General features: G+C 38.1%; 1 protein-coding gene across 2 annotated transcripts in view; it reads right to left on the reverse strand.

Moving 5' to 3' along the window:
- LOC111864198 (hemicentin-1) overlaps positions 1-24,972 on the reverse strand; it is a gene marked incomplete at its 5' end in the record, with an annotated part of 147,354 nt that overhangs the window by 56,650 nt on the left and 65,732 nt on the right. For both annotated transcript variants that reach the window (XM_033751343.1, XM_023851272.2), the window contains 7 exon segments: positions 1,592-1,776; positions 9,437-9,609; positions 12,515-12,680; positions 12,797-12,918; positions 14,613-14,712; positions 17,791-17,975; positions 20,773-21,054. In XM_033751343.1, the coding sequence (XP_033607234.1) occupies positions 1,592-1,776; positions 9,437-9,609; positions 12,515-12,680; positions 12,797-12,918; positions 14,613-14,712; positions 17,791-17,975; positions 20,773-21,054 (1,213 nt within the window).

Below are 24,972 nucleotides of genomic sequence, written 5' to 3' on the forward strand. Positions count from 1 at the left end.
ACATCCCTCTTCTAAGAATTCCAATTGAGTGTGTTAGTGTGGCCAGCTCAGGGCAATATGATATTATAAACACAGCACATATCACGTCTCTGCTGTTTATAACTTCATAGGAAAGAAAACACGCCATTCATAACAGATTGAGCGACTAAACCTCTCCCAAGAGCAACAGGAAATTTGCTGCAAGACAGGCATATGTAACGATGAATTAGCGCAGCTAAACTCATGTCGTTGTTCTCATTGTTCTCCTGACAACAGGCCAGCGAAAAATCTAACAATCTACAGCAAAACCATCAATTATTATGGGCGTTATAACATAGGTGTGCAGCTGGACGAAACATAGACGTCGAACCCCCGCAGACGATTTAAATACCTGACGAAACATACACGTCAAACCACGCTGAACGGTTAAAGAGCTGTTTGATTTCTCCAATGAGTGTATTTGTAGAATTAATATTATCCTGAAAATAAATAGCAATTGTATCCAAAAAACAACACTAAGTGAACAGTCTTCATGGTGGTTATGCAGTATATTTTCTGCAAGATAGGAATCATATTCCTGAACATGATTTAGTGTAATTTTATGTTTTGAAGATTTAAAAATTTCTAATGAAGCCCCTTCCTCCCCCCTGTCACCATCAGCTTCTAATTCACAACCCTATCTCCTTCAAACAACCCCAGTCCCTCATACTGTTATTGACCAGACCTGTTCCTGCATGTTCCTTATTAGGCATACTCACCTGAAAGCCACCACTGCCACATGTCCCATTAGATATACTCACCTCAAAGCCATCACTGCAAAATATTCCATTAGACACACTCGCCTAAAAACCGTAACATGTCCCATTAACCATACTCACCTCAAAACCACCACTGCCACATGTCCCATTAGATATACTCACTCGAAAGCTGTAACCACAACATGTCCCATTAGACATACTCACCTCAAACCCACAACTGCAACATGTTGAATTAGTCATGTCACAATATTTTGGTGATCATTGCCGCAAGAAATGAAAAGGCAATCCTGGAGTCCATTTAAGCTTAGCACACTGCAGGTTATGTTCAACTAAATAATGAGAATTGCAAAAGAAATATGGTTGCTTGAAATATGAAAGAAAATATTCCCAATAAAGGTTAATATCTATCATGATTGTACGTGTAAATACTGTGACATGTGGACCCATTGACAAGTAAGAGTTGTGTAAACAGGTGATAGTACAACAGCTGTTGCTAGGTAATAGCTCTGTGGACATGCTGTTTCTCCAGCAACTAGAGAACATATAATAATGGAAGAGATGCTTTCTGTGCAGTCTGTGTTGGAGCTACATAATGAGTACTAGTAGTTCAAAATGACTAATGAAAGCCAAGAAAACTTTATGTTTGCTGTAGTTACAGTGATTTTTGGAGTGTGTAACTCAGTGAGACTCTTACAGTTATTTGTAGTTATGCTCTGTTAAGTGTTCAATAGATCCGATTACCAATCCAAACCACATCTATAATCAATCACGTGACAACATCTTGGTCTTAGAGAGTATTATGGCAGTGACCATGAAGAGCATGGTCTTGTGGATTGCATAAATTATCAGTTTACCATTTTCCATGAACAGGACATGGAGGTTGGTTACAATACTCCTGTTGTCCATCAGCTCCTAGGCAGGGTTTTCCACCATAAATCGGTGCAGGGTTGTTGCACTTGCGATAGCGTCGCCTGGTACCACGACCACAAGATTCTGAACAAGATGTCCAGTCTGACCACTCACTCCACATGCCATTGATCTGAAGAGGAAGTCAATATATCAGTTTTCTATAACACAGATGCAGACATGATATGTAAATAGTAACAGAATTTAAAAATGGACCATAGATTGCAACAGTTGTGTGAACAATCAGGAATCTGTAAGCAGTTAAGCTGAATGTGTGATGCTCACTGGTACATATTTGTTTGGCACTGCCACATACACTTTACCTTACTCAGGAAATGCAACATTAAAACAACTCATTTTTATCTTCTGCAGCCTTGAAAATGTGCCCGTACTCTGAAGTTCCATAATACGAACTCTGTTCTTTCATTGATGCTCTTCTTTGTAAGTGCAGATGCGTTTGTATATATATATTGTTTCAGTTCACAGTTCAGATATAAGCACAAGTTTTACATAAATTCTTGCCTGTTTTCTTTTAGGTGTACTACTTTCACTTACACTTAATGGCCTTTCTCATACATCTTATGTAAGAGTACAGTAAACTCCCTATTATGTGCTATGTTTTCTGATTACTTAAATCTGCCAGCTGCATCAGAATATATCGTACAGAAACCCAATACATAGTACATGTCATTTGTTTTATTTCTTGTATGGGAGTCTTGCTATGCAAAACAGTACAAATTCATTCATATTAATATTTTTCATACTTATTTCCAATTCCATAGATCCAGAGGGGCTAAAACACCACTGGATGTGGAACAAGCCCCATACATGCATAGTTTCAAAAACGATTGAAACCAGTCAACACAATAAATATTCTTATACGTACATGATCGGACAAATTACAAAAACATGCAAGATAGCCACAATATTTATACACAAAATAGTACATTTAAAAACATAAAGTTGACATCTTACAATCAAAATAATCAAAATTTACAGTCATAAAATCAGCGATTTCAATACTTTATATATAGTCAAACTTCAAAATTCTTATTTATAACAACAGTATTCCTCCACAGTGTAGAAGGAGTTGGTGGTCAGGAAATTCTTTAATGCCACTTTAAATTTAGGAATATCATATGATATTTGTTTAGGAGTTGATGGAAGGTGATTGTAAAATTTAATACCACAGCACCATACTCCTTTCTGGCATACAGTCAAATTTACCACTGGAAAATGCAAATCACAATTAGATCTTGTATTAAAAGTATGAACATTTAAGTTCTTTTTAATTAATCTTTATTATTAACAACAAACATTAATAAAGAGAATATATACTGAGAGTAGAATGGTAAAATTGACAGTTCCTTAAATAAATTTTGACAAGAATCCCTGCTGCTGGAATTTGTAATGTTTCTTATTATCCTTTTTTGGATTTTAAATATAATTTAGATTGAGTTGAGCTACCCCAAAATATTATATCGTACGAGATAACTGAGTGGACTAATGAGAAGTAAACCACTTTTAAGGTCTCCAAACAAGCAAAGGGACTCATACAAGGACCCTCTACTAAAAGAGCGAAGAACTGTTGAAGTTAAACAGGAACCAGCTACGATGGCTGGTGGGACTACTTACAGGACACTGTCACCTTAAAGGTCACCTCTTCAAACTGAAATTAAGTGATAGTCCCACTTGTGAGAGGTGTCAAGAAGAAAATGAAACAGCCACACATATCCTGTGTGAATGTGAGGCCTTAGCTTATTTAAGATTATGTCACTTGGGTCAATACTTTGTGGAACCAAGTGACTATTTCGACACCCTCACATACAAAATACTGTGCTTCATTCGAAGTGCAGGATTGCTGAGGAGATAATCAAAAGGGGAAGCACAATAGACCACTATAGGTCGCAGTGTAAGGGCCAAGAAGGCCCACACCTTTATACATACATTCATTCATTCAAGGTCTCCAAAGACAATAACGGTTTCAAAAATCTAATTATGTAGGATACTTTATTTAGTTTAGGTATCAATTGTTCAATATGAGTATGCCATGATAAATTTTTATCAATTATTAAACCTAAGAATTTGATAGTATGTACACTAGTTATTTGTCTGTTTCAATATGATATATTTAAGTCAGTTGCATTAGTGTTTTTAGTTAAAAATTGAAGGAAATATGTTTTTTCCAGATTTAGTGACAATAAATTGCTATGAAACCATCAATTTAATCTTTGTATGGCAGTCTTTATATCTCTTTAAAACATTTGGATATAAGGGTTTGTACTTATCAGACTAGTGTCATCAGCATATAAGACAGGGTTTGAGACGTCGGATATTACATTAGGCATATCATTAACATATAAGAGAAACAGCAAGGGACCAAGTATGGACCCCTGAGGGACTCCAACAGTAACAGGTTCCCATCTAGGGTAGTATTTACTTGAGTTAACATTAACTAACATTCTCTGATATCTGTCTTGTAGATAGGATTTTATTAAGTTATAAGCTGTTCCTGTAATCCCATAGAATTCCATTTTGAATTACAAAATATCCTAATTAACACTATCAAATGCCTTATGAAGATCGCAGAAAATACCCCTAACTAATAATTTACTATTTAATGGTGTTAAGATATTATTAATTAAGTGATAAGGTGCACAATCTGTCGATGATGCTTGCCTAAAACCAAACTGTTCATTAACAAGAATATGATTATCCTTAATATGTTGATATAATCTGTTACAGAGTACTTTTACAAAAATCTTAGACAGTGATGTGAGGAGCGAAATAAGTCTATAATTAGATGTGTAATTTTTGTCTCCTATTTTAAATATAGGTCTTATTTCCGAAAATTTTAATCTTGTTGGAAAGCTGCCAATAATCAACACTCTATTACATATATAATAAGTTAAGGGAAAAGAAATATGGGGAATAATACTTCTTAACATTTTTGTTGATATCCCGTCGTATCCGTATGAGTTCTTTATTTTTAGTGACCTTGTTATATCTTCTATTTCTTTAGGTGACACCCATTTTAAATTTATAGAAGGAAAAGGTCGGGTAAATGCCTTGAATAAGTAAGTTTTAGAATTTGCACAATTGTGTATAGCACGAGTCTTGTAGTTACTTTGAACAGTCGAACCAAAGTATTTATTAAATGCATCAGTGATAATTTGACCATCTCAAGATAATTTACCATTCACTTTTATTGAAGTGAACAATATCATGGACATTTGGTTTTATGTTAGAGTTATTTTTTATAATATTCCATGTAGTTTTTGCTGTATTTTTTTAATGAATTAAAATACTACTGTAATACCTTTGTTTTGCTGATTTAATGACACTTGATAAATTTTTACAATAACTCTTATAATAGCTGTTCAAAATTGGGTCATTACTGCTTCTTTGAGCTAAAAAGATAACTTCTTTTATTTGTACATGAAATCTTTAGGTCTGGCGTTAACAAAGCCTTATTATCAGATTTAAAATACACTTTTTTTGAGAGGAAAACTAGAGTAAAATATTCTTAAATATATATTAAACAATTATTAAAGGCAGTGTTTACATTTTTATCAAAAAAATATATCCTCCCATATTTCATAACTTAGTTTAATATTAATGGCCGCGCCATAGCTCAAGCGGTTAGTCACTGGCTTCCCACTGCGTCGGCCCGGGTTCGATCCCGGGTCTGGTCAAGTGGGGTTTGTGGTGGACAAAGTGGTGCTGGGGCAGATTTTCTCAGAGTACTTCCGTTTCCCCTGCCAATCTTCATTTCACCAGTTGCTCCACAATCACCCTCACCTATCATCTGGGGCTGGTACAATAGGTCAGAAGTGGCCGCAGTGCAAGGGACTTAGTCCAACCCCACTAGCAATAAAAAAAATGTTTAATCTTAAAGTCCATAATTTATTCATAAATTTTCTGATTATAATAGTAACAAGTATTGTATTTTTGAGTAAATATATTATGTATTGTTAAACCTTGGGCATCATAATCTGAAAGCCCATTTATAATAGGGTATATTGAAACATTAATAATCTTAAAAATATTATCGATTGCAGAGTAAGAAATTTCCTGAATTCTGGTAGGAAATTGCACAATACTGGATAGACCATAGGAGGCTAATATCACATCTAAAGATTGTTTGTATGTGGAGTCATTAAGATAGTTAATATTAATATCTCCGCATATTATTATTTCAGTGGTGTTGTGGCAAAGCATGTTTAAAATTTCATCCATCTTATATAGGAAATAATGTAAATTTCCAGATGGAGATCAATAATACATATTTCATAATACAATAGGTGTAATTTAACTTCACAAGCCTCTAGGTCCTTTTCTTTACAAATTTTTTTCTAAATTTATATTCATGTATTGAATGGGTTCATGGATTAGAATATATTGTGACATGTTGCGCAATGGAGGACCCCTACCCCCGCCGGCAGTGATGTAACAGCTCTGGCCACAGTGACATAGCCCCCCTGGGCTATGTGGCACTGCTTCCTACTGTGATGAGGCACGCAACGCGCGGTGACGTAACACGGCGTGAGGTAACAGCGGTGCGATTACGTAACAGGCAAGCGCTGCGACTATATAAGGGAAATACACAGCTGCCGCAGTCAGTTAACTTGTAGCCGTCTCTGGAGAGAGTTAAAGTGTATCAGCGGCCGAAGACAGTCAGCAGTGAACGAGTAAAAGTGTGATAATCAGTGACAGTTTGTGATAACTGAGAATTAATTGGGAGTGTGTAACACAGTGACACTTGTATAGCTCCTGTACTGTGAAATGTGTAGACTACCGACAATAGAGTGAATTGAATATTGCGAATAGGGTTATTGAACTGAATTGAATTTATTTACATTCTATAAATCCTAAGCAGGTTAGTACCTTTGGATACAGAACAAGTCAAAAGGTTACATACATAAGTACAGGTAATTTTAGCTTAAAAATTAATATAACTTAATTTTACATCATTCTCTATTTACATTGAAGTATTCATCTAAAGAGTAGAAGGAATGAGCATGTAGATAATTCTTTAACTCTGATTTAAACTTTTTAGTATCATTGCCCAAGTTTTTAATACTTTGTGGCAGATTGTTGAACACTTTTATGCCAGTAAAGTAGACTCCTTTTTGATATACTGATAAAGTTGATGAGGGTAGGTGGAAGTTATATTTTTGTCTAGTATTCATGTTATAGACATCAGAATTTAATTTGAATTTATCTTTGTTGTAAACAACAAATAAGAGAAGCGATAATATGTATTGTGATTGAAGAGGTAGAATTTTTAATTTCTTAAATAATTCTCTACATGAATCTCTACTTCTACATCCTGTAATGATTCTAATTATATTCTTTTGTATTTTAAAAATTATTACACTATGTGAAGAGTTCCCCCAAAATATTAATCCATAGTTCATAATAGAATGAAAGTAGGCATGGTAAACCATCTTCAATGTTTCCTGTGACATAAAAGGCTTAATTGATCTCATCGCATAGCAAGCTGCATTTAATTTAGGTATAATTTGTTCAATATGTATTTTCCAAGACAGTGTACTGTCTACATGTATTCCAAGGAATTTTGTATCAAGTACTTTACAGATTAATTTGTTGGCATAACTGATGTCCAGATCAATTTGGTGGTTGTTTTTAGTTGTGAATGATATGTAATGGGTTTTATCAAAATTTAATGAGAGTAAATTGGCTTCGAACCATCTGTTTAAGGCTTCAAATACAATATTTATGTCATTTTTAAAGTTTTCAAATTTATAAAGTGTGAAACCCCACAACTGTGTTATAACTAATTGCAGCCGAGACTGGTAGGTTGTTAAATAAACCAATTAACAATCCAAAATGGCGTCATCATTAACGAAACACTCCTTTCTTAAATGTGTTTCTATAAAATTTAGCTCCAAGATTATACTTTGCCAAGACAATAGTATCTATGGCATTATCACATAGATTGTGCTCAGTTAGGCATATAATATTTGAAGAAATTGGGAGTGAGGAGATTAATAGTTTGTCTAGCTTGCTTCTATTAAGACCTCTAATATTTTGGTGAAAGATGACAAGATCTTAGATATATTTCACATTTCACAAGTCCAAAATAGAAAGACAATACAAAGCTAAACAGACACTGTAACTAATTCTCTACCGTAAGCTCCAAAAATTCATCAACTGTAAAAATGAGTTATTTATGACATATGAAAATACATTATTTTTAAAACTGATTCTATCCTTTCTAAGACTTTGAATGGTCTTTGGCAACCTATTCAATAACCTAATACCAGTAAACATACTGCCCTTCTGGAAAACAGAAATATTTGATGCTGGAATATAAATTTGATTTTTTCTTCTAGTGTTCAGGCCGTGAACCTCTGAAACTGAACAGAAACTATTTTGATTATCTATCACAAACAACATTAAAGAAAAAATATATTCACATGACAATGGTAAAATATCTAATTTCTTAAAAAGACTTCTACATGAGTCTCAGGGGCCCACTCCCAATATGATCCTTATTACTTTCTTTTGTAATTTAAAAATTCTAGAATTATTAGTCGAATTGCCCCAGAGGACTATTACATACTTAATGATATAATGAACTCACTTACTTACTTATGGAGAAGGGCCGTGCCATAGCTCAAGCGGTTAGTCGCTGCCTTCCCACTGCGGCGGCCCAGGTTTCATCCCGGGTCTGGTCAAGTGGGATTTATGGTGGACAAAGTGGCAGGTTTTCTCCGAATACTTCGGTTTCCCCTGCCAATCTTTATTCCACCAATTGCTCCACAATCACCCTCACCTATCATCTGGGGCTGGTACAATAGGCCAGAAGTGGCCACAGTACAAGGGACTTAGTCCCACCCCACTAGAAATAAAAAAAAGTACTTATGGAGCTGAGCCCTTCTTGAGGAGAAGCCAAATCTGCAGCTACTCAAGAATTTCCTAGCATTTTATGGAACCTGAAGGTTCATTACCGTGATCACAAGAGCCCTCCACTGGTCCCTATCCTGAGCCAGATCAATCCAATCCATACCATCCCATCCTATCTCTCTAAGATCCATTTTAATATTGTCCACCCATCTACACCTTAGTCTTCCCAGTGGTTTCTTTCCTTCTGGGTCTCCCATCAATATCCTACATGCATTCCTCTTCTCCCCATTTGTGCTACGTGCCCTGTCCACCTCATCCTCCTCAACTTGATCATTCTAGTTATACTTGGAGAAGAGTATAAGTTTTGAAGCTCCTCATTATGCAGTTTTCTCCAACCTCCTGTCACTTCATCTCTCTGCAGTCCAAATATTCTCCTCAACACCCTGTTCTCAAACACCCTCAGTCTATGTTCCTTCCTTAATGTCAGAGACTAAGTTTCACACCCATACAGAACCACAGGCAAAATTATAGTTTTGCATATTATAATTTTTATGTTTTTAGACAGCAGACGAGAAGACAAAAGGTTCTGGACTGAACGGTAGCAAGCATTATCTGAGTTCAATGATTGACCCTGAGTTCCATATTCTCTCTACAGATATCAATGAACCATGTTTTCTTACAGGCCACAGAACAAAGTGGTGCACATACACAGCATTGCAGCAGTTTCTTCTTCTCGATCATCAACCCCCCCCCCCNCCGGCCAAACTAAAAACTCAATAAAACTGATGCAGACAGCAAAACTTGAACTGAAAATTGTTAAGATTATTACAGTTGTTTTGCTTGTCTTCGTACTGAATTGTTGAAGGTGAAAATAAGGATTATGAGGTTCAGAGGCTTAAACTAATTGTCTTCTTACTTACTGGACACTCAGACATGTGGCAACTCTGTATTTGCTCTGGATTTCCTTGGCAATTGCTTTCATCAACAAATTCTTCTGCATCTTCACCACATACTCTTACACGAATTCGTTCTCCCAGACCACACGTAACACTACAGTCACTCCAGCTTGACCATGTACTCCATTCAGCTGGAACTGCAAAGTATGTTTCAGCACTAGATATTGAGCTGTAGGAGGTAAGATGGTCCAGGCTGGGAATAGAGAAAGGGCAAAACATGTGCTAAAACATTTTCAGGAAAGGTATAAGTGATCCCGCATGATGCAGATGGAGGAGATCTCTGAAATGTCAGCTTCTAACTCAACACTGACATGGACAATTGCCCCGAGAAGTTCTTAGCCCATTTATTTGCCATGAAAGCTTCAAATTGTACATAAAGGACAAAATGTTAACAACTGGAACATTCGGGGACAAGACAAGATCATCCCAGGCACCAGCATCAGAAGGTGAGGCCACGTGCAGCCCTTACACTTCTGTAAAGCAAGCTCCAAAACCTTTTCTGATTAATGTACTTCTTGGTCTTAGAATGCAACATCAAATATTCCTTTTCAGTTGCATTTTAATTTTCATCTCAAATGCTGTGATAGTTGCAGAACGCTGTATACAATACTGAGAAGTTGCTGGTATGATACTACTCCAAATGGGCATGCCCTGAATGAGGACAAAACTGATGATTCAAAATAGAGAATTTAAGTAGGATTTGAGGTTCTCATAATGGGAGCTATATCTTCTGGGGCATAAAGCTGTGTAGTGCATTGTAAGTTAACTATTTGACTTTTAACAGAATACACAGCTTTATATTCAACAAAATAGAACTGTTTACATACTTTATGATTAACAAAGCAAGTGTAATCAATCAACTTTCTGTATACCACATAAACAGTATGATCAATTTCAATCCAAAAGTAGAGTGAGAAGATATTTTTCAAACAAACAATTGGGAATAAGAGTTTACATAAGATTAGGGATAATGATATAATATTAGGGATAATGAACTCTGCAACATGCATCTAACTGCTGGTGGGAGTACAGTGTTTCCACATTGCAAAATTCATAAATTTTCTTTAACTTCTCCTGCAGGGAGTGCAATGAGAGTGCTCATGGCTTGATTGAAAGGAAATTGCATTCAAGTATACCTGATGTCCGATCTTGCAGAGGAGTTGACTGTGACACTGCTCACTATCTGGTGGTTGCAAATATTAGGGAGAGACTGTCAGTAAGTAAATGAGCAACACAAAAGTTTTGATATGAATCTTTAATCTTGAGACATTAAACATTGTGGAAACTGTAGAACAGTAGCATGTCTGGAAAACTGGGATGATAATGTGGACATCAACAGGATGTGGGAAAGTATTAGAGACAATATCAGATATTTGGCCAAAGGAAGTCAAGGTGATGAGCTAAAGGATAATAAACCATAGTTTGGCAAAGAATGATCAAAATTATTAGATGAAAGAAAATGAGATAAACTGCAACTGCCGTAGAATTGAAGACAAATAACTGAAGATAATAAACATTATGTCAGCTGAGAAAGTGGCAGAAATTACAGGGAAGAAGAAAAGGAAGATCTGAAAGATAAAATTAATTAGCTTGACAGAAACTGTAGGATAGAAATGATAGAAACAAATACAGGCTTAAATTGATTAAGGAACACCATCCTAGAACTAGTTTCGTCTTTTTTTTTTTTTTTNTTCTTGGGGTGGGGTGAGACTGAGCCCACTTGGTACGTCAACCAATAACTGGCCTATTGTGCCAGCCCTGGATGACAGATGATGATGAATGTGGGGCAATGGTATGAGGACTGGCAGAGGAAACCAGAGTACTTGGAAAAAACCTGCCGCAGTACCACTTTGCCCACCATAAATCCCACATCACGTGACCTGGGCTCAAACCTGGGCCGTTGTAGTGGAAAGCTGGTGACTGAGCTATGGCACGGCCATCCTTGGTAAACATGAACATGCTACGAGATGGATGGTTGCTGGTTTGATTCCCTATGAGGTCATGGGATTTTTCAATTGACCTAATCCTTCCAACTGCACTAGGGCCCTGGGGTAGACTCAGTCTCTAACAGAAATGAGTACCAGGAATCTTCCTGGGGGGTAAAGAGTGGCCAGCGTGTAAGACTGACAACCTCATTGCCACCTGTGAACTGACTGTCTATGAAATGTAGGAGCCTCCATGGCCTGTTACGGGGATAGCATTGTCCATTTTTTTCCTCTCGCTGATTTTAATTTAGCTTCTCAGCTTCACAGACAGCACAGGGAGGGTGAATGGCTTCACACAACATACTGTACCCTCGGAGTGAAAGTTTCCTCAGCTACATACAGGTTTGTGTTTACGATATATATATATATATATCGAGATTTGAAGCTCTCACAGTGATGTCTTCTGAGATGTGATGCAGTGTAGTATGGTATCGTTTCGGGGGAATATGCTGACTCCATCGTCAGGGTACAAGAGTAAGCCAAGCATGTAGAAAGTGATACAGATGTAAGAAGATGGATGGCTGGGGTAGGAATCTAGAGTGAATAATTTGGAATTAGAAAAACGGTGAAAGTATCTGAAGTGCACGGAAGGGTCACGTTGCAAAAGCAAAGAGGTGGTGGAAAAAGTGGATCTGAGTAAACAGTGAATGCTAGAGGAAGTTTCTCAACAGCTTTCACCCCCAAGATCAAGGTAGAAGGTTCCTACAGAACATACAAAAATACATCCACCACACTGCATAGCATCATGTCCTAGAAGGTTGTAACCTTGAACATATCTTATGTTTACAAATTATAGAAACAGGATACTCTTTTGGACAAATAACTTCTCTGTTACCCTACATTATTAAATGACCAACAAAGGTACTGACAAATGTTGGGGTAATAAAATCAACCCGGTGTAGATGTCAGAAGGGTCAAGCAGACTAAGCCTGGATGCACTAGAAACCAACCAGCTATTGACTTCTCTCTCTTCGACATACAGTCATTAACACTACCATCAATTTGCATAAGGAAAAGAGAGAAATGCCATAACATATTACTGATAACAACAACTTGCCTAAAACATTAACTTCAAATTGCAGTTCCTTGGCTCCTGCTGGATTTTCTGCAACACATGAATAGTTTCCAGAATTCTTGGTCAATGCATGCATCAGGTGCAGCTGCTTTCCATCTGATGAAATGTGGAAGTCATTCCCAAGTTGTTTCTGAACAGGAATTCCTTCCTGTTGGTATAAATATATGCAATCAGTTACATTGCTTATATTTGCATAATTCATCTACATTTGCATTAGACAAATTAAAAAACATACAACTTTTAAGGATGAGAGTGGAGGCTTACTTTATACCATGTAATTTCTGGTGGTGGAGATCCGTACAATGGGCATTTCAGAACCAGCCGTCTGTGTATCAGAACAGTGTGATTAGATTTCTCTGGTACACCAGCAGACATTTGTGGAGGCTCTGAAATATTAAAAAATTGGTTCATTTCGACAATGAATATTGCATACTGTATAGTGAATGGTGACTACAGACAGGGTTTGGATTGATAATCAGATTTATTAGACTCGTAGATAAACAACTTGTGACTATGCTTTACAGATAACTATCACATAAAGACAGTCCTCTGCTTCTGGGCTCATGTCCTTGCAGGCTGGTGGCCATCTCACACCAACCTCATACTCTTCTAACTGCCGTCTCAAGACTCTCTTGTAATGGTAGATGGACCAAGGACCACACAGAAAACACTGCTTCCAACTGTTACTCCATTCTTGCATGTTACACAGTCGTTATCTAGCAACAGCTGTTTCTGTGGCTCCACAGTTCTTGCATTGAGCAAATATGCCACAATAGATTGCCCAAACTAAAGGGAACTTGAACAACTTAACTCATGGGATGTGATGCTATGGAAGTGAGCAGAACTTCATGACCATTTCAGAGGAATGTACCATCTCCAGCCTCTGGATCATTGTTCCTTGTTTGCTTAGCAAATCTTCAATTCTGAATATGTAGGCAGTGTGTTACTCCACAGTGTCGCAGAAATTCTATTGGATTACATGGAATTGCATTCCAGAAGATAGTACTCTTCACAGCGTCAGTTGTGAGAATCTCAAAAACAAGTTAACATATGATATGAGGTTCTCACAGTGGTCCCTGTGAAGAATTCTATCTTCTTTGGATATCACATCATGTGCTCAATTGAAAGTTAACCAAAATGTTCTGCTTGCTACCTGCTTTATGCTTGTTTTCCTGCTTGGCTTCCTCTTCAACCATGAAGATGGAAGCGACATGTTCTTCCAAAATATTGGCTGACTTTCAATGGGCTAAACAGCATTATATCCCGGAAGACAGAACCCCTCACAACATGTTAACTTTTCTCTCTTTTACAAATTAAATTTTCCATTAAGATAAAACATATACTTTTGCCCCGAGTCATACTTTATTAACACTGTCATCAGTTCATAACAAAACAATAGAAACAAAGAGCAAAAATGTGACTGAATTTTTGTATACACTTCATACTTTTACATGATTACAGAAGTGGCTTTCAGTCATCTCTGTATATATGTCTTCAAACATGGAAATGTGACATGACACAGACTGGTAAATGTAGTTGCCATTTTGGAGGAATCTGATTCCTCCATCTTCATTGCAGAAGAATTACATCCCTCACAGAAGGGGCTTCTTGCAGAGGACTAGTAGCTGCCAGGATGCTGTGTGCATATCCAAATCCATTCCACAGCCCATAGTGAAATCTCACAGTTCCTTTAGTAATCCATGTAGGAGTACTGGCTGAACAAGCTACGGATTACCACAGTCTCTCTCCCATGAGATGCCTGCCACGTGCTTCCAAGATGTTTTACACAGTAAGAGGTGTAGGGCACAGGGCTAAAAAAACTGTTGTGGACATTTTACATCATGAAAATTAGTAACTTACTCAAGAGTACTATCTACTGGGATATAACACCGTGCAGTCTGTTGAAAGTCAACTGACATTTCGGAGGAACATAACGCCTCCATCTTCAGGGTCGAACAATAAGACGAACAAAGATACCAGCATGAAATCAGGTGGCAAGCAGAGACGATAAATACGCTTCAAAACCATTGCTGTGAGAACCTTAAATCCTGCATAGTAACTTAAAACTAAAAGAACTAACCTTGAATTTCAACATTAAATGTGAGTTCTGTATCTCCAGCCATGTTGCTGGCAAGACAGGAATATTTTCCATTATGCCTTGATGACACCCTGTGGATTACCTGTAATAAGTGACAAGCAGCATTAAGACCCCTTGAAGCAAAAGTTTGCATACAAATTCATAAAATCTCATTCAACATTTTTTACATATGAAACCATCATACCTGTAAGTCCTTCAGTAACCTATTTGGGCATTTCATGCTCAAAACTCTACAAATATTACACATCATAATGTGTGCTAATAGCCGGTCATGGTAGCTGAGCAGTCTAAGGCATGCACTCTTTTCGCTCACTTGGAAGCCAGGATCATGGGTTCGAATCCCACTCAGGGCATGGACGTTTGTGTGCGTTTTTCTGTGTTTGTGTACAGGAAGAGGCCTTGCGATGAGCTGATCACCAGTCCAAGGAGTCCTACCGTATGTCTAAGATCTAGTAAACTGAAGTGAACGGAGAGTTTCATGGATCCATTTACATCTTTACCAGGAGCAAAGCTCTAGGCTTGTGTTTGGAGGTATCCATTTGAATCTTAACCAAGACACTAATTATTCTGATTTAAGTATTTTGTGGTTTTTCTTAGCCCCTCTGGGAAAATGACATGCTAGTATTTCAATTNAAAAAATGCACACTAATAAGTAACAAAATCTTCACTGAACTCACTGGTACAGATGAAAAGCACCAAACTTGTGTTTGGAGGTATCCATTTACATGAAGAAAGCAGTCTTCTGGGATTTGGCACCGTGTATATGTGGTGTTAACCGACGTTCNTCATCAGTCATCAATCATTCTAGCATTCTATGCTATATAATCTAGATACTAACAGCATCATTAAGCAACCCACAAAAGAACACTATCACTGAAGCTTTATAACATCAACTAAATATCAACACTGGAAATTATACTATCAGTCCTCCTCCAGCTCTCAAAGAAGCAATGCATATGATCAACTTTTGACCTATGACCTACCAGTAACCACAACAAAAACCTGATGAATGTAAAGCTAATTTAAAATCAAAATATAATCCAGATACTTAATTTTATGATTAAAGTTACATGAATCCAAATATTATAAATAATTTTAATTCATTAATTTTTAGCTTAAATTTAAAGAAACTGTGCATCTGGTGATCATATTTAACAAAAGAGTGTATTCACAAAAACAAGCGGTAAAATATTGTAATATAGATCCATATTAAGAAAAAATAATTCAATCACTAAGATCTCATTTCTGTAAATTTGTCCGATGATGACCTTGTGAGGGTCAAAAATTTAGTGATGACTTTACCAAATAAATGAATGATGGTACATAAGTATTGATTTGTTTGCTGATATAACTATTGTGTAGATGGCCCCATAAAACACTATCAACTTTCAGGTTTAAGCCATGGCATTTGTTGAAATCCTTCTGTTTTAGTGAATACTGTCTTGATCTTTAGGGTGTATATCACAGACAAGGAAAGCAGATCTCAAGAAGGAAAGGGAGAATGCTTGGTGACTGGTTAGCACTGTTCTGGATGCCAGTAAATTGCTTGGGCCCTGAATGTTGGAATGAACAGGGAAAATAGAGGCGACTCAAGATTTTACTCAATCTGTACCTGCCTTTTCAGTTAATGTTCTTTTGATTACTTCAGTAGCTTCTCTGATCACAGTGGATAAGGAATAACAGCAACATTTACTTAAATGTCAGAAGGTCTCAAACAAACAACATAGCACAACAGAGGTCGATGCTTTTTGCTTACAGCCAAAGAAAAATGAAATGTAATTTTATTGAAGAATTGAAATAAGAAAAACTTCACCAGTCACACTGGATGGAATTGTTCTATCTTTTATAATAATTTTATTAATTTATCACAAGAGAAGAGGTTAGGGGCTTTTCAGTCATTGATATTGTCAAATGACCATGACTATACACCTAGTTTGGACTGGTAATGAGATTTACTGAACACTTACAGATTGTAACTACAAGTAACTCTAGCTCTATTGCTAATTCACACATTTGGCAATTCACTATAGCACATTAAGTCTTCTCAGTCTGCTGTGACTTCACAATGCTTGTCTGGTAACGGCTTCCAACATTGTAGGTTCCCCAGTTTCCATGTTCACATCTTTATTGGCCAGCGACTCTCTCACAACTAACTTGGAGTTCCTATGCAATGACTTACAACAATGGGGGCTCTTCCACCTCCCATGTCTCCATGAGGGATGACTGTTTCACAGCAGCTTCAGACTTGAACTGGTTTGTCTGCCTGCAAAGTCTCTCTGCACTGGACACTTTAAAGTTATGTTATGACCCATGGTCAGTCAGCCAGTCTCTCTTGGTGTCAAGCACCCACCTGGGGCCTAAGACCAGATTTTTATTACTGTTAGACGTGGGATGCCCGCTCTGACGAGAGGACATGTCTGTTGTTTACAACTGCTGCTGGCTCTTGCCACTGCAGTCATTCTTGGGTCTGAGTTCTGCGGAATTCATGACCACATTTTAGTGTCTTAGTCTTGATACTCCCACAAAGTGGAGAGCCAGGGCTTCATATTTACGTCCCCCAGGAATAGGTTGGCCAAGTTATACCCCCAGGTAATGGGTTCCATTCTTGTCACCTCCTATGACTTGCAGGGCTACGGTGGAGGTATTCGAACCCGCCTTGACCACTGGTCCACCCATCCCGTTGGTCCTTGTCTTATAGCTTCAGGACAGACCCAACATAAAGCACATTTTCTTGCAGTTGCAATGCATAGCCATTAAGTTGCTGGAGTGGACCACACATAAATCACTGCTTCCAATAGTTCTCCCATTGTGTGCATAACTGTTGCTATGCTGATGTGGTATTTAGTGTTTAATTCTTGCATCACTCTTTATTGTGCCATAACCTAGTAATGAACATTTCTTCTGGTTAAACTATTCTGGCTTTCAGTAAATATGCCACAACATACATAAAATAGAAACAATGATAGAAGCAGTGGTAGCTAAATTTCTGTTTTGAAAGACACCGATATCACTTGACAACTCAGGACACACATGAAAAGAATAATATATTCTGTTTAAAAGATGCACATATGAATTGTATAATGCTACAAAATACTCTTAGCAATTAGCATGTGTTATCAAATTTTATGTTTCTTTATTATTTGTAAGTTGTAATACTTACGAGAGTTCTGTTATGGTCTTTAAACTTGACTGGAGACCATTTTTGTTTAGTTACTGGTGCAGATCCCTTGAACCATAAGATATTAGGGTGTGGGTGGCCAGTAACATTACAGTTCAGAGTCAATGTTTCATTTACTGTGACTTTCAAGTTTGTCTGTTCTTCCATGTCTGCCATCACAGGAGGTACTGCAATAAAAGGAAACAGCCACTCACAAATCTATGCTGTAAGAGTGTTAATCTTATCACTTTTGTGCCTATGCCATGAGGCAGGTACATGTTTACTATAATGTCAAAGAAATGTACTGGTTCCATCTTCATGTCTGAAGGGCACACCAAGCAGACTCTACTTGCCTCTAGATGCTGGGCTTACTCTTCGGCACTGAATATGGAGGCAGGATATTCCTCTGAAATGTCAATACACTTCTACCAGACTGCATGGCATCAAATTCCAAAAGATATTAGTCATCTGTATTATTGTAATAATGTGTAGTACCATTGCTACACAACAATCTTAAGAAGGAACATGTGTCACTTGATAATGGCTCAGTAAACACGTTCCCATGGAAAGGAGATACACACAACATAGTTACGATGGAAACAGGGAGGACCCCAGGCCGGCTGAGTGGAGTTCAATTTAGTGAAGTGAAAAGAAGAGCAGGAGGTTGGTGTGTAATGGTCCGCCAACATGGGACCCAGTCAGTTGAGGGTTGGCAGTTGCCAGGAAACAGCTAGTGGAGACTGTAACAGGCCGAGAAGACCCTGTGTGTCATATAGTGATTTGTGAAGTGTAATTATGAGCCGTGTGTTGTGAGGTCAATAAAACGAAGAACCAATCCATACCTTGTCTACAGTCACCCCCTAATACCTGACATTATGTTACTTATCATGGGCTGTTTATTTCATTTGTGAAAGATGCCTGAACAAAGATGAAATATGTAAGATTTGAGGCTTTCACGGTGGTGACTATGAAGAAAGCAGTCTTCTGGGATTTGGCACCGTGTATATGTGGTGTTAACCGACGTTTCGGAGGAACGTATCGCCTCCATCTTCAGGGTAGAAGAAAAAATATAAGAAATCTGCAAGCGAAGAGACCGTTAGAACCGGTAACGAAATGTCGGTTAACACCACATATACACGGTGCCAAATTCCAGAAGACTGCTTTCTTCAAAGATGAAATAGCTTAACATGCCTCACAGAACTGTAAATCATAGTTAATTTCATGTTTCGTCACCCAGGATGTTATTTTACAGAACTAGATGACTAATACGATGCTCCATTCAGTAATTTACTTGATTTCATTCAATGCATGGGACCATTAGGGAATAACCGGGAGACACACATCAGATCACAGATGGTTGCAGTGCAAGAAATAGTTTGGCCTATCCCCTATTCATTCATCCTTAGGTCTTCTAAAATAAGCTCTAAGGGTTTCAAGAGACCTGTAATTTTATTCTAACTCACAGGACACCATTTCTTCAACAAGACATTCCTTAAAACATTTCTTATTGCTCATTTATGAATGAAATAGCATATGTAATTAGTTCAATTACCATGGACCAACTTCAGAAAGTGTCACATAATTTATTTATTCGATGCAAGGCATGTTTGCAAGCAGAAAGGGCTCACTTTCAGCACCTGTTATAAAGCACGGTAAGTTTGTTATCTTTTTACAGTATTCTTATAAAGTGTGGATGTACAGAAACTGATGTGAGGGAATAGTCACGGAGAAATATTCCATCTGCTCTATGCTAGTGAGAGTGTGTTCATTTATCAGAGCTAATGACTCATTCCACTATCGGCAGTTAGAGCAGCAACCTGTGAGGAATGTTAGGCTGGGTCAGTGGTGTTGTGAAGTTTCCTCCTTAACCGAACACACTGTAATTGGCTTTTTGGCTGCTGAATAAGCATGTAAGTAAATAAAGAATTGAATTGAATACATGTTCTCTCCATTATCTTACTTTTTCCTATTTTTAATAAATATTTAGAAAAATTATAAAACAGAAATGTCGGTATGTAAAGCGAAACCTTAACTACATGTGTGAAAAATTTGGCGACTGTAGAGCTAGTGACTGCTTAGAATGTGCACTTGAATTTCATGAAATTAACATTACACACATAGGGCTCACAGTAAACTTTGATTGATGCAAGTAAGGAGGTTGGTCTAGAAGTAAACACAGAGAAAACTAAGTATGTGTTGCTGTCTCATCACCAGAATGCAAGGCAAAATTATGATATAAAGATAGCTAACAGATATTTTGGAACGGCTGTAACAAATTAAAACCTCAGTCAGGAGGAAATTAAGAGGAGATTGAACTCAGGTAATGCTGTTACCATTCAGTCCAGAATCTTCTGTCTTCTCATCTGCTGTCCAAAAGCATAAAAATTAGAATATACAAAACTATTATTTTGTCTGTGGTTCTGTTTGGGTGCAAAACTTGGTCTCTGACATTGAGGGAGAAACACAGACTAAGGGTGTTTGAGAACAGGATGCTCAGGAGAATATTTGGATCAAAGAGAGTTGAAGTGATGGGAGGTTGTAGAAAACTGCATGATGAGAAGCTTCATAACTTGTACTCTTCTAAAAGTATAATTAGAATGAGGAAGTCAAGAAAAATGAGATGGGCAGGACATGCAGCACGAATGGAGAAGAGGAATGCATATAGGTTATTTGTGGGAAAGCCAGGAGGAAAGAGGCAATTAGTAAGGCTAAGACATAAGTGGGTAGACAATATTAAAATGAATTGCATGGAGATAAGATGGTATGGATTGGATTGATCTGGCTCAGGATAGGGACCAGTGGAGGGCTCTTGTGAACACAGTACTGGACCTTTGGGTTCCATAAAATGCTTGGAAGATCTTGAGTAGCTGCCGAATTGGTGGCTTCTCAAGAAGGGCTCAGCTCCATGAGTGGGTGAGGGCTCACGCTTCCTCTTATATGAACAATGTAATGAAAGATGAACCAACTAATACAGTGCACTGTTACCCAGGACATCTAGCTGGAAACTCTTGCTGATGTTGCCGGCATGATTCTGGGCCACGCACGTGTAATTTCCAGAGTGTTCTGGCCGACTGTCCTTGATGTACAACATGTGACCATCAGCTTCAGTTCTAACTGCCTCTTGCGCATCTAGTGGCACACTATCTTTCATCCAGTGGATGTCAGGAACAGGATTACCAACCACAGGACACTTAATTATGATTGGCAGGCCTTCAAGGGACTCAATAACATTGGAGTCTTCACGATGCATGGATAACTTTGGTGCCACTGTGATCATAAAAATGACAAATTACCATTTTATGTGTGAGATTTGAGGATCTCATTGCACTGACTATGAAAATTATGATCTTCTGGGATGTAACATTATGCAGTCTGATAGATCATCACTATAAATTCTATCCTGAACATGGAGGCAGCAGGTTTCTCCAAAACGCTGTCATGGTGTCACACCTCAGAATGCAATACTCTATTAAGTAGATCAGTAAGGTTCACTATCTGTCACATTATTGGAGCAGTTCAAAACCTGAGATACTTACCATCAAGGGGTAGATGAAAAGAGCTAGGATGGTTCAGTTGGTAGAGTGCTGGGCTACAGGCTGGGGTTCAATTCCTGACAGGGGCAAGAGATTTCTCTCTATTCCACAGTACCCAGGAAGGCTTAGGGGTCAACACAGTCTCCTATGCAATGGGCACAGGTACAGGGATAAAGCTGGCCATTCACCTCCATCTACTGTCGAGGTGAAGATGGATGGGGAGACTGGTGGGGCTACAACTCCTCTCCTCCATACATCTTCATGGCATGATGCTTAATTAATTAATTAATTAATTAATCGTAAGGACAGCTCTACCTTTGACCTAGAGTGTCTAAGAAAGTCTTGACAATTTATTTTGTGCAATGAATAAATAAATGCAGAAGTTGCTATATGTTCAATATAATGCCAAGTGTTGGTGACTAAGCATGGGGTTTGGATTGATACTTGGATTTACTGGATGCTTATACAAGCAATCTGTAACTACAAATGATAACAATAGTCCCACTGATTCAGACACTCCATAAATAACTACAACCACAGCACACAAAATCTTCTGTTTCTTATTCTGTTGTCAGTAGTTGTTGCTAGGTAGCAGTTATTATTATTATTCTTAGTGGTGAGACTGAGTCCATCCGGTACTGTGGCCACTACTGGCCTATTGTACCAGCCCCAGATGATAGATGATTATTATTATTATTATTATTGGAGGGGGTGGGTTTCCCCATGCACCGCGACCAGTGGTCTACTGTACGTCCGCCTGTGATATTCTACCAGTCTCTATACCCTACCAATACTGGTGCATGCCATCAGTCCCGACTCAGCCAGCGAGTCTGGCCTCTACTGGCTCAGCGGTATCTAGATGCTTCCCCCATCTACCAGAGGCGTTAGAGACTATTGTTGGGCGGGAAATGTCCTTAATAATTTGGCTCAGAGGCCTCCTTGAGGCATGAGGTTCTTTTACGTGCCATAAAGCTACGACACGGGACCCACGGCTTAAAGTCCCTCCCGGAGGACTTGTTCCCTGAATTTTTCCGCCCTTAAAAATTCCACGACCTCCGCCAGGTTTGAACCCACATACCTTGAGTCATGAGGTGGGAACGTTACCCCTAGACTACAGAGGCCGCTTGATAGATGATGGTGATTGTGGAACATTTGGTGGAATGAAAACTGGCAAGGGAAACCAAAGTACTTGGAGAAAACCGGCCACAGTACCACTTTGTCCACCACATTACCTGACCCGGGGTCATACCTGGGCTGCTGCAGTGGGAATCCCGTGACTAACTGCCTGAGTTATGATACGGCCTCTAGGTAATGGTTGCTAACAATGCAGTTCAAGACTGACTCCACTGGCTGGTAAATTGCTGCTGGTCATCACCAGTAAAGTCATTCTTGGTTCAAAGTTCCACTGGACGGATGACAATATTTTACTGTCTCACGACACTGGGAGTTGTGCAACTATCGCTGATGTATTGAGTATTGACAGGGGGGAGAACCTCTGGCCATCCAAAGCACTCTGACTACCGAGACTGGGGTACACTGACTGAAAGAGTTCCTGAATGCTGCAGTAAGGGAAGAACAGACTAAGGGTGTTTAACAATGAGGTGCTGAGGAGAATATTTGGACACAAAAGAGAGAAAGTAATAAGAGGATAAATAACTACATAATGAGCTCCTTGTCAAATGTCACAAGTACCATTAAATGGAGAAAATATCTTTGGCAGGAAACATTACATGTATTTGCATAAATCACAGATGCATACAAAATTTTGGGAAGAGGGAAAAAGACCTATGCAAAGATGGGGGGGGGGTTACATTAAAAATAGTTTTGAAGAAACAGTGTAGGAACATGTGGACTTCATTTCTCTGCCTGAGGATAGGCTAGGATTGAGTGGCCAGCTTTTGTGAACATAGCTCTGAAAGGTCACTGCTCCACGGAATTGATTACTTAGTTCGTAGTGTTCAGTGAAATAAACTTTATGGTACATAGACTACAAACCATCACAAGCAAACACAAAGTACAATCAACATACAAAGTTATGTGATACTAAACACAGAAGAACCATGATTTATGTATGAGCTTCCACCTTACTGAAAAAAGAAATTACCCTCCTGAGTCAGATAAACCTAAGTGAAGTAATTACTGAACATGCTTACTGATGTTAATGTTTTAATACAGCTGAACATCTTCTGGCAACACTGACCTAATAGCACTAAACTGTTAATTATCAGTGCAAATTCCAAGGACTTACAAAATCATTGAATTTGGAGCATATTAGATAATAAATGATTGTGACATATAGACCCATTGCTAGGCAATGGGTGGGTAAACCCATTCCTGCAGGAGCCAATGTGCATAACAGTAGGACATCTATTGTTAGGAAATGGATCAGTAAATATGCATAAAATAATATGGGACAACAGAAGACAGTGTTTTCCATGGGGTCCACTCCAAGGCTATATAGTGAGAGGTTCCAAGGGAGCAGTTAGTTGTTGTCAAGAATTGGGTTGAGTTCTGCAGATGGTAGTCAACGGTAATTGAGAAGAAATGACAAGAAAGGGATTAGGTGGTGCAAAGAGGACTTCATGTGTGATTTGAAGTTACAGTGAGATATATATGGACAAATACCGTCTTAAGTGCAACAATTTTATTGTAGTTTTTACTTCTTTTTCCTCCTCCACTACAATAAAATTGTTGCACTTAAGACAGTATTTGTCCATATATATTGTGTGAGTGTAACAGGATGCTGAAATATAATATTGTTTACAGTGAGATGGTTATAAATCTGTTGCCAGGATATGGCTAGTGAAGACTGAGAACCCTAGCGCATGTGTAACGGTAAACTGTAAAGTGTGTCGATTAGCAATAGTGCTATAATTAATTATAGTTCTGAGTGGCGTCAATAAATCCAATATCCAATCCATATCCCATCACACATCACACCCCTAAATCATAATATTAGTTACTTTGGTTGTTAAACTACTGTACAATAGTGTACCGGTACAAATTACTTGTAGCTACATTCTTCAGCTATACAGAAGTTCATCTTACTATACATCCCATACAAGTACAGATTTGCTAATTCATGTATGTTTATGCAGAGCTGTTTTACCATCAATATTGCCTAATTTCTAACTAGTGTGTGCTTGCAGGAAAGATTATCAGGAGGATTACAACAGCATGAAATCCTTCACTTTTTCATGATTATGACACTAATGCATTAAGTGAGAACACTGTCATGTTTCATACAGGTTGGGGTGCAGAAATTTCCTTTTTTTGAAGGAGAATAAAAGAAAAATTATTGCTGATAGACATAATTTATGTTTACCTAATGAAAGAACATACTTTAAAGTTTTAAATCATGTAGTTTTAAACAAAATATCTTGAAGGTGATGGCCACTGTTCTCTATGCACTGATGCAACTGTTTTCTGAAGTTCCCCTCTGCATGTTCCAACATGTGCACTGGAATTTGTGCTACTTCCTCCCGAATAACATTCTTCAGCTGAAGCAGGTTTGTGGGGCCATGTTTAAAAACCTCTGCCTTGAGGTATCCCCATAAAAAAGAAATCACAGGGTGATAGATCAGGTGATTGTGCTGCCCACGGGATGTCACCTCAAAGCGAGATGAGCCATCCGGGGAACTATGCCCTCAAA

This window comes from Cryptotermes secundus, unplaced genomic scaffold, assembly GCF_002891405.2.
Source record: "Cryptotermes secundus unplaced genomic scaffold, Csec_1.0 scaffold2898, whole genome shotgun sequence".
Lineage (NCBI taxonomy): Eukaryota > Metazoa > Arthropoda > Insecta > Blattodea > Kalotermitidae > Cryptotermes > Cryptotermes secundus.